Source organism: Pseudorca crassidens, chromosome 18, assembly GCF_039906515.1.
Source record: "Pseudorca crassidens isolate mPseCra1 chromosome 18, mPseCra1.hap1, whole genome shotgun sequence".
Classification (NCBI taxonomy): domain Eukaryota; kingdom Metazoa; phylum Chordata; class Mammalia; order Artiodactyla; family Delphinidae; genus Pseudorca; species Pseudorca crassidens.
In genome coordinates, this window is record NC_090313.1 from 9,284,347 (window position 1) to 9,295,140 (window position 10,794).

The window sequence follows — 10,794 nt, forward strand, 5'->3', positions numbered from 1 at the left end:
CCCTAGAGAATTTGGTTTGGCTGAGTTTTCGGACTATGGTTGTTTTGGTATCTTCTTCTAATTACCGTATGAGTGAATACCTTCAGGTTTTTGCTGTGGAAAGGACACCCAGAGTTTCCAACTAACGAGTACTTAATGGGCTGGCTATCACACAATATATTTGAGAAGCTATTAATTTACTTTCAATTTCTTTTAAACATCCTTTAATGTCCTTAAGTAGCCTAAAACTTGATATACAAGTAAGTAAATGCTTCCCTAAAGGGATTATTATATTAATTAATTTCTTCTTTAAAATGCCACTGTTAAGCCAAAACCAATTCCCGATATTAGTTTTTATAAAAATACATTACTGGTATGTAACTGTCCTTCCACATCCAAGATTATGTCATAAGAAATCCTAAAATGTATAGAAATATCTTGTAAGAAATGTCCAAAACAGGGAAAAATGGAATAGTCTCGGTGCTTACAGTTTACTACAAGGCAGAAATATCAAAACATTCTTTCATTTCCTCTTTTTTAACTGAGATAAACCGCCATATAACGTTGTGTAAGTTTAACTGCAGAACACCTAAGACACTCTAAGGGGAAAACTCTCTACTGTAACTTTAGTAGTTTTATTAAAAGTTAAATATTATTGCTCCTGTGATATACTTTCAGAAACAAACCTCTTTTAAAAGAAAAAGTGTTTGTTCAAGATAAATTTTTAAAAGTTGAATTAAACTAGATATATGTCAAAGTTAAGTCTTGATTTCCAAAATTCTAAGGAGAAAATGTAAATTTTATGTGAACTTTTCCTTCTTTCTAAGAATGCATAAAGAAAAAAACAGATGACTCTTACCAGAGTCTGTTTCTTCAATAGTGGAGCATCCCCATCAAACACAAAAATAGGGCGAATTCGAAAAAATAAGAGTTTGCAGAGCCGATGGAACAAAGTAAGAAGATGAGCATTTTCTATTGAGTTCCCATGGCGATCCCGAACTCCTTTAAGTGCTTGGTTTAACCAAATGCTAATATCTAGAAGGATTGTTAATGGAAAACACTTTGCAATTTCTTCCCTCACCCTCACAATTTCAAATTCCTAATGTCTGATATCATCCAAACATTAAAACTGAGCACCCATCACAACTTACTTGAAACTGAAAAATGGTTAGCCCTGATGGAATCTACCTAAAATCAGTTAACTGTATTTGGGCCCTGTTATCACTATTCACATTCTGAATTTTTAAATCTTACATAGACATATGTCTCCTTTAAAAAGTCTAATCGCAAAGAAGTGCTTCTTTAAAAAAAAAAAAAACTAATGATCTGTATGGAATTTTAGTAAATTAACACAACTTTTTTGGAGAACAATTTGGCAATTCATAGCAAAAAACTTTAAAACTTGCATTCTATTTTATGTAAGAATTCCACTTCCAGACATTTATCCTCAAGAAATCATCATAGACTTACAATAAGAGTTACTTATAAGACGGCTTGTTTATAATAATGAAAATACTAAGAATAAAAGTTTTCCAACAGGTCTTTTTTTAAATTAGATTATGATATAGTGATTTGCTGGAATCCAAGGGTCTCTTAAAAATGGAAGTCGCAGAAGCACATGAGGCAGAGAGTCACAAAATATTATTAAAGGAAGTAAAACGGTTACAAAAGTATGGAAAATATAATTCCATTTTGTAACATATGCAATATGCTAAATATTAAAAAAAAGACTCGAAGTTCAGACATCAAAATATTAAGAGTAGTTGTCTTCTGCTGTGATTACCTAATTTTTCCTTCTTGGAGTCTTCTTATATTTTTAAACTTTACTAAAGAATGCTTTTTAACAGATTGTTTTCTATTTGTTCATAAGAGAGGGACACAGCCCTCTGCCCGCTCCTCCGACCCACCATTAAAGTGCTGACTTCAGCAGTGATGGCCCGCAGGCCCTCCCCTTTCCTCCTGTCTGCACTGGCTACCCAGGTGACGTCCGCCCCCCATACCACAGCCCATAGAGCACAGAGCTCCACACACGCGCGTCTGCCCCAGAGCGCTCTCCCAACCCCAGGTCGGACGGCCTCGTTGACATCTCTACCTGATGCCTCAGCCGCTTCAAACTTACCATGATCAAAACTGCACTCCGTGCCTTCTCAGCAGGCTACTCACGTCCCCATTTCAGTGGATGTCACTCCCATCCACCCAAGCCAGAACCCTGAGCGCCATCCCACGTACGCCTCCACCCAGCCATTGCCAGGTCCTATCAGTTCTACCTTTTTAGCTATCTTGAAACTGTTATGTTAGATTTCACCGACAGACCTGTAGTGAAAACTACAGTGGAAAGCTCCCACTGCCTTTAGAATAATATCCAAAAGTCCTTCCCACGGCCTACAAACCCTGAATGATCTGTCCTCTGTTCACCTCTCCTGGCTCACGTCGAGCCACTGGGCTTCTCTCAAACCCTGGAAGTCACTAAGCTCCTTCCTGCCTCCAGGGTCTAGACCCTCCTTGCTCCTTCCCCAGCCTGAAAGAGCCCCTCCCTCTCTGAGCCTAGAGATTCCCTACCCTTAGGTGTCAGTCTAGGGGTCACGCCCTCAGCCGAGATTAAGACCTCCAGTTACACACTCCTATTCAAAAACACCTTGCTTATTTCATGGCAGAAATGTTTCTATGCACTGGGGATACAGTACTGGACAAAACAAAGCGTTTGCCCTAATGGAGTTTACAACCAGTGCAGGGGGAATCCAGACTGTGAGCTCCATGACATGTGTAAACCACACTGCTGGGCACTGCTCTCCCTCTCAGAGCACATAGGAGGCAACAAAGACCTGCTTTCAAATGAGATGAACGGTTAAATATTTAAATGAATGTACATTACCTACTTACTACCATAAAAAATTAGGCCCATCAACAATTAACTTAATAAACATTACATAAAAAATAACTAGTGGAGAGCAAGCTATTACTAGATTCATTCCTATGATATTTGAGGGCTACTAGGTGCCAGGTATATCCAAGATCCTAGGGATAGAACAGTGAACAATACAGCTATGAACAAAACAGATAGGGCCCCTACCCCTGAGAAACTTGCATTCTAATGGGGAAGACAATGAAAATCAAGTACAGACGTCTAATACATCAGGTTGCTGGTAAGTGCCAAGAAAGAAATAGAGCAGAGTAAAAGGACAAAAGTGTGATTGGTGGTCAATAGCTCTTTAGTTAGGGAAGTCCTATCGGAAGAAGTAACGGAGGCCTGAACGAACGAAGAGGAACGAGGGAGAAAACAGTGGGGCAGGAGGTACAGCAAATGCAAACGCCCTGGGACAGAAGCAGGCTTCCGTTTAAGGACAACATGGCAGGTGCACGGCCAGAGGAGCAGTAAGAGGAAGTGATGGGTGTATATAGTCACTGGAAGGTTTCCAGAATGTGACTGAAGGATCACCCCAGTGGACACGTGAGGAATAAACTATAAGGAAGCTAGCTTTACACTAGTTACAACAGCCCGAGGGAAAGCAGAACGCAGTGGCGAGGATGATGAGAAGTGGTCAGAAAAGGATCCATCCTGGAAGTAGGATCTGGCATTGGCTTAGCTCTGTATTGGGTCAATGGTGTTGTTATTGGGTAAATATTTCTAATTGGCTTGTTTCTGGTTGCTACACCGTTGTATCAGATGGAATAAGTTTCTACTTAGCCCATTCCTTTAAATGTTATAATCAATGAGAAAAATATAATTTCAGATCAGTAGCTCTCAACTCTGCTGTCCTTTGGAACCAGATATGAAGCTTTTGAAACACAGATTGCTAAACATAGGTACACCTAAAATTCTAAATCATAAAGATTGAGATCGGATTTTTTTTTTTTTAATTAATCACAGGTAGTGCCAATTCTCAGCCAGGTTGAGCTTAAAATTCTTTTTTTTTTTTTTTACACTCTTTGACATAAACCACAGCAAGATCTTTTTTGACCCACCTCCTAGAGTAATGGAAATAAAAACAAATATAAACAAATGGGACTTAAAAGATTTGCACAGCAAAGGAAACCATAAACAAGACAAAAAGAAAACCCTCAGAATAGGAGAAAATATTTGCAAATGGAACAACAGACAAAGGATTAATCTCCAAAATATACAAACAGCTCATGGAGCTCAATATCAAAGGACATTTCATCAAGGAAGACCTACAGATGGCCAGGAGGCACATGAAAAGATGCTCAACATCACTAATTATTAGAGAAATGAAAATCAAAACTACAATGAGGTATCATCTGACACCGGTCGGAATGGCCATTATCAAAAAATCTACAAACAATAAATGCTGGAGAGGGTGTGGTAAAAAGGGAACCCTCCTGCACTGTTGGTGGAAATGTACATTGATACAACCACTATGGAAAACAGTATGAAGGTTCCTTCAAAAACTAAAAATAGGGCTTCCCTGGTGGCGCAGTGGATGGGAGGCCGCCTGCCGATGCAGGGGACACGGGTTCGTGCCCCGGTCCAGGAAGATCCCACATGCCGCGGAGCGGCTGGGCCCGTGAGCCATGGCTGCTGAGCCTGCGTGTCCGCAGCCTGTGCTCTGCAACGGGAGAGGCCACAACAGTGAGAGGCCCACGAACGGCAAAAAAGCAAAAAAAAAAAAACAAAACTAAAAACTAAAAATAGAACTACCGTATGACCCAGCAATCCCACGACTGGGCATATACCCTGAGAAAACCATAATTCAAGAAGAGTCATGTACCATAATGTTCATTGCAGCTCTATTTACAATAGCCAGGACATGGAAGCAACCTAAGTGTCCATCAACAGATGAATGGATAAAGATGTGGCACATATATACAATGGAATATTACTCAACCATAAAAAGAAATGAAATAGACTTATTTGTAGTGAGATGGATGGACTCAGACTCTGTCATACAGAGTGAAGTAAGTCAGAAAGATAAAAACAAATACCGTATGCTGACATGGAATCTTAAAAAAAAAAATGGTACTGATGAATCCAGTTTCAGGGCAGGAATAAAGAGGTAGACATAGAAAATGGACTTGAAGACATGGGGTGGGAGGGCGAATTTGGGCAAAATGAGAATAGCATCGACACATATACACTACCAAATGCAAAACAGTTGGCTGGTGGGAAGCAGCAGCACAGCACAGGGAGATCGGCTCTGTGCTTTGTGATGACCTAGAGGGGTGGGATAGGGAGGGTGGGAGGGAGATGCAAGAGGGAGGGGATACGGGCACATGTGTATGCAAATGGCTGATTTGCTTTGTTGTGCAAGAGAAACTAACACACCAATGTAAAGCAATTATACGCCAATAAAGATATACTATTAAAAAATTTTTTTTAATTTTATTTATTTTTGGATGTGCAGTGCAGCGTGTGGGATCTTAGTTCCCCGACCAGGGACTGAACCCTCGCCCTCTGCAGTGAAAGCGCAGAGTCCTAACCACTAGTCCGCCAGGGAATTCCCACAGCTTGAAATTCTTAAAAAAGAAATATGCAGAATTAGGCAAGCTGAAAATATTTCCATAATTTAATTTGTCTAATTTCAATAAGTTTATAAAAGGCAACATTAAATTTATCCCAGGACTGGAAAAGTTAAATGTGCAGCCAAGCCAAAAACCATTTTACAGATGAGACTCAAAAGACCAGTAACATTTTGAAACAAAAAATAAATTACTTTAGTTCTATTGTTAGGCGATGTAAAATTTAATTAACCCCTATTAGTATGCAAAGCCTAAAGAGACTGTAAGATTTTGTTAATAAAGTTAAATGTATTTTACAAATGTTAAGGTCCATAAGAGACAAAAGTTTAATTATTAATTCTTTATTATTTGACACAAACACTTAGATTGCATAAGTAAACAAGACACTCATCGAGAAATGGTAAAAAGACCAAATTATTTTAGGGATCCAAGAATAAATTATGAAACTCGTATGTCATGAGTAATTTTATTAACAAATAAAACCAAAAAACCTGAATATATTTCAGATATTTGACTTGGAATTCCCATGTAAATGAAACAAAGCAAAATCAATTAGAGAACAGCAACCAGCTAGTCTCCTTTTACATATACGTATATATGCATATATATATACATATATATGAAGCTACCATTATAACTACAGTACCTTTGACAGTCTTCTTTTAATAATTCATTCTTTCAGAAAAGCCTAATAACCCCATGAATATGACTTCATGTCCCAAAAAAGTTTGAGTCATCTGAAAATAGATGATCTAAATTAAATTCTTTACATTTATTTTGGACAACTTTCTAAAAAATCAGAATGCTGAACTTCACATCACATCTCAATTGTTTTACAAATTATTAATTCTTCATACGGGCTGCAACGTAAACTGATCTAAATCTTTGCTGAAGTCTTAAGGGTTCCTGACACTGAAAAATGCTTTCATTCACATGTACAATATATACTGATAGTTCTATGAAGAAAATCTTCAGAAAGCAGTAATTTGAGAAACCACTAGAGGGCAGCAATAGCACGTGTGCCTTATAAAAACTTTCCCACAAGCTACCTGGCATAAAACTTTTAAGTCACAATTCATTACGGATGTATTTCAAGATGACTCACATTGCAAAAAACACAATCATCATCATCATGTTACTTTATTTAAAAAATTATCAATGCTCCATTATGTATAAGTTGTCTCTATACGAAAGTCAACAGCTCCTTTCACTGAATCCCCACATCCTCTGACAGTGCATTTACCACGGGACAGCAATTATTACATGACTGTCTCCTCCACTCCGAGTGGAGATCCTAGGCTCATAGGTTCCCACTTAGGGAACTGGTGTAAGGTACCACCAGCTTCTTGAACACAACAGACACTCAGAAAAAGAAAGAAAAGAAAAAGAAAATGAAGACTGCTTAATGAATAAAAAGATAAAAATGTCAGAAACAGCTTCACATGTTTTGGTAATGAAGAAAAACATTAAACTCCAAAGGCACAAACAAAACCAGCCAAACATGCACACAATCAACAGTCCTTAAAATGTCCATCATAGAGGCTGGGAAGAAAATAATTCACTGTAGACCTTTTGAAATCTTTTCAGTGTTGTACTATATGAATTTCCTATTCCAAAACACATAACAAAAGATAATAAAAGTTACTTTTTTTAAAAAAAAAAAAAAGGTCAAACACTTGCCCACACTTTTCTTCCTCTAACAAACATAAATAAAGCAAGACTCAGGACAGCAGGCAAAACTACTGGTCGGAAGTCCACTTCGTTTTCTCCATGCTGACCTCCCTGTCGGGATAACAGATTTACAATTTACCATACTAGCAGCGACAGACACTATTCTAAGCTTCTTTCATTTAAATAACCCCTTCATTCCTCACACCAACCCTGTGTGCAAAGACTATTATCACCTCCACTTCCCGGATGAGAGAACTGACGGATAAGAGAACTGACGCATACACTTAGGCGCCCCTAAGTGATTAAAACAAGACTCCAATCCAAAGCTGTGTGACTTGCAAAGCCAGAACTGGGAGATTGGGATTGACATATACACACTACTACATATAAAACAGATAACTAATAAGGACCTACTGTAGAGCACAGGGAACGCTACTCAATACACTGTAATGACCTATACGGGAAAAGAATCTAAAACAGAGTAGATATATGTATACATATAACTGATTCACTTTACTGTACAGCAGAAACTAACACAACATTGTAAATCAACTCTACTCCAATAAAAATTAATTTTAAAAAGAAAAGAAAGGAAACATCCCAAAGAAGACCCTATAGCTACCCGCCTGGGTGAGACTTTCAGCCTAACAACGCCCCTCTGCGCCCCCTGGAGAACCTGAGAGCAAAATCCTGGCACCCATCGTGCATCCCTGGCACCGACACCCGGAAAAGGATACCCACGGCAAGGACCTTCCCCTCCAGCGTCTCCGGGTTGACCTGCCGCCCGGAGCACTCCAGCAGCTTCCAGAGCCCCTGGACTCCCATGAACGAGGTGTGCCCTCGGAGCGCGTCTCACGGGCGGGATCGCGGGAGACCTTTCACTCCAAGTCTTCCACAAGAGGCTGCACCAACGCCCCGGACCCCGAGAAGAGCTCCCCAAGCTCCCACCCGGAGAAGACGGAAAACAACCAGGAGCGCACAGCTTTCAAGGGAAAACCGGCCCCGGCGAAAACCGCACTCCCCAGAACCTGACACGGCCTCGCGTTAGAAAGACGGGCCCAGAGAAAGTCGGAGGCACAGAGTAGCAGGTCCTCGTCTCGCCCAGCGCTTTGGCCCAAACTTCTGCACTCCTAACAGATGACCAGGGTGAGGGGACAGCTCAGGCGAGATAACAGCCAAAACACGTCCCTCAGGCAACCCGTGTCTCCTCTAGGGGGGCCGTAAACTCACACGAAATGGAGCCGCCCGGCTTCCGTTTAATGCGTCGCGCAGGGCGGAAGTCCCGCCTCCCCACGTGATGTATATCCGCTGCGCCGTTACACTCCGGAAGTGAGGGGGTGTTTCGGTCTTCGTGTTTGTATTGTGTCGGCGCCCTGCTTCCTCCACATTGGCATCTTGTTGCTGTTAAATGTTGAAACCATCCGCAAAGCGTCTGCCTTCAGAGGTTGCGGTTTTCTAGGTGCTTTACCGGTATCAGTTTCTTCCCACTGAGCCGCCACTTGTGAAAACTCTTAATACTAAATATTGTTTTACATGTGAAAGATGGACCCTTTGGTTGGTGTTTGTAATTAGTATTTATTTGTCCGGTAACTTGTGGTAACTAGGTGGTAACACGATTTAAAATCTTAACCCTTGAAATATAGTCTTCTCCGGCCTGTAAAATTTGGGAATCCACGGCATGTAGGTCAAATAACAAGAAACTAATTGCCAGATTAGCACCTGGGTAGACGGTGGCTCGGACCCTCGGGCTGAGATTCACACCCCGACCGAGCTACGTTATGATGTTTATCGTTGTTCAAGTCGCATTTGTTCAGGGTTCGTCTCTTCATCTGTAAACTGAGCGGGCATAAAGCCAATCTTGCAGACGGTTTTAAGCAAGGATCAGAGGTAATGTTTGCAAAGTACTTACCACTCGGAGTTAATAAATGATAGCCTTATCGTACATATTGGTTCAAATGTGGACTACTGAAACTAGATTCAAAATCAGTGAAAAGATTGATTAGAAATCAGTTTTTAGCAAAGCTATGTTCTTGCCCAAACAGATGGGTTCCCAGTAGCCAAGTTTACTTGGCCTAGTCACAACTAATTTTCTGTCAGGGATAATCCTGACAAAGTACTTATTTTCATTTCCTCAGTGTGTAAAGTAATCCCCAGAACTGTTGTTCCGAAATGTATTTTGCCGGAATTAATATAATCGCCTGTTCAATTTTTGTCTCCCCGCCTCCAGTAGTTTACAGTAGACTGTAAACTTATTGAAATCAAGAACTATTTTGTTGACTTACATACCCCATTCCTGATATTTAGCAGGAATCCTATAAATATTGCCTAAATGACCACTTTGCCAGCGTCAAGTCTAAATCTCTGCAGGGCATCTTGCACCCTGTTGAAAGAGAACTTCCTCAAGCCAGGCAGATGTTAGTTCAGATCCCATCTGAGCCATGTCATAACCCTGAGTTATGGGCTGAATTGTGTCCCCTTCCAAAATTCATATGTTGAAGCCCTAATCCCCAATACCTCAGAATGTAACTGTTTGGAGATAGGGCCGTTTCAAAGTTAAGTTAAAAGGAGGCCATTAGGGTGAGTTAATCAATCTGACTGATGTCCTTATAAGAGGGAATTTGGACACCCAGACACTAAGGATGATTGCACAGAGGAAAAACCATGTGAGGACACAGGGAGAAGGGGGCCAGCTGCAAGCCAAGGAGAATTCAAGAGAAACCAAACCTGTCAACACCTTGATCTTGGACTTCTATCCTCTGGAGCTATGAGAAAATAAATGTGTTGTTTAAACCACCAATCTGGTATTTCGTTATGGCAGCCCTAGCAAACTGAGACATCCTAGGATCCTAGGCAAGTTTCTTCACCATTGAGAATCTGAATAAAATGGAGATGCCACTTCTTTTGTGGTTGCTCTGAGATCAGTGACTTTACATGAAACACCTAGTGGGTAATGGTGCTCAAATTAGTTTGTTGAGTGAATGAGGGGGAGAACTCTGTGGGTAAAATTGAAATACAGAGTGTGACTGGATTGTAGATCACCTTGCCTGAGCCCCTCCAGTGTCTGGGAGAAGGCAAGTTGGGAAGTATTACAGCTGCTGCACCAGCTCGGCCTGATGATGGGGCTTAGTAGCGGGAAAAGTAACAGTTTCAGGATTTGATCATTTTTTTTATGACCTGAGAGCTGGGTAAAAACAAATAGCCAATGTGAACATTTCAGTACTACAAGTGCTTGTAAAACCAGAGCAACATTTCTTGAATACAAAATATTTTTTTAAGGAACAGCAACTAAGGAGTGTACATTTGATTTGTAAGAAATTGTTTCCTTTAGATGCTGTTTAAAGGGCTCTCCATCAAGATTCTCACAGGAAAATACACATCGTTTAGGCCAATAATAATAGCAAGCACTTAAAGAGCAATTCCTATCTACAAAGCACTGTTCTAAACACTTTACATGTATTAACTTATTTATTCTTCAAAACAATTCATAAAATAGATACTATTTATCCCCCTTTTACCAATGAGGAAATATGCACAGGAAAAATAATCTCAACTCGCCCAAGGTGATACAGCTAGTTAGTGGAGAGCCAGTAATATGAACTTTCATTGCTTCTATGGAGACTTCTAAGAAAAACTGACCAAGAAATTAAATATGACAGGAATGTTACTAAT

The 10,794-nt window shown here is 40.3% G+C and overlaps 1 protein-coding gene across 3 annotated transcripts in view; it reads right to left on the bottom strand.

Moving 5' to 3' along the window:
* The window catches only part of ERCC5 (ERCC excision repair 5, endonuclease), a 29,042-nt gene extending 20,620 nt beyond the window's left edge, over positions 1-8,422 (bottom strand). For 2 of the 3 annotated variants that reach the window (XR_010936833.1, XM_067713053.1), the window contains exons 1-2: positions 7,863-8,422; positions 839-1,014 (exon numbers count right to left, since the gene is read on the bottom strand). Coding sequence is in view for 2 of the 3 variants with exons in the window: in XM_067713053.1 (XP_067569154.1) it covers positions 839-1,014; positions 7,863-7,950 (264 nt within the window). In the remaining variant the exon portion in view is untranslated. The remainder of the gene's footprint in view (positions 1-838; positions 1,015-7,862) is intronic. The other variant, XM_067713052.1, reaches the window with a different exon arrangement.
* Positions 8,423-10,794: the final 2,372 nt, after the last annotated feature.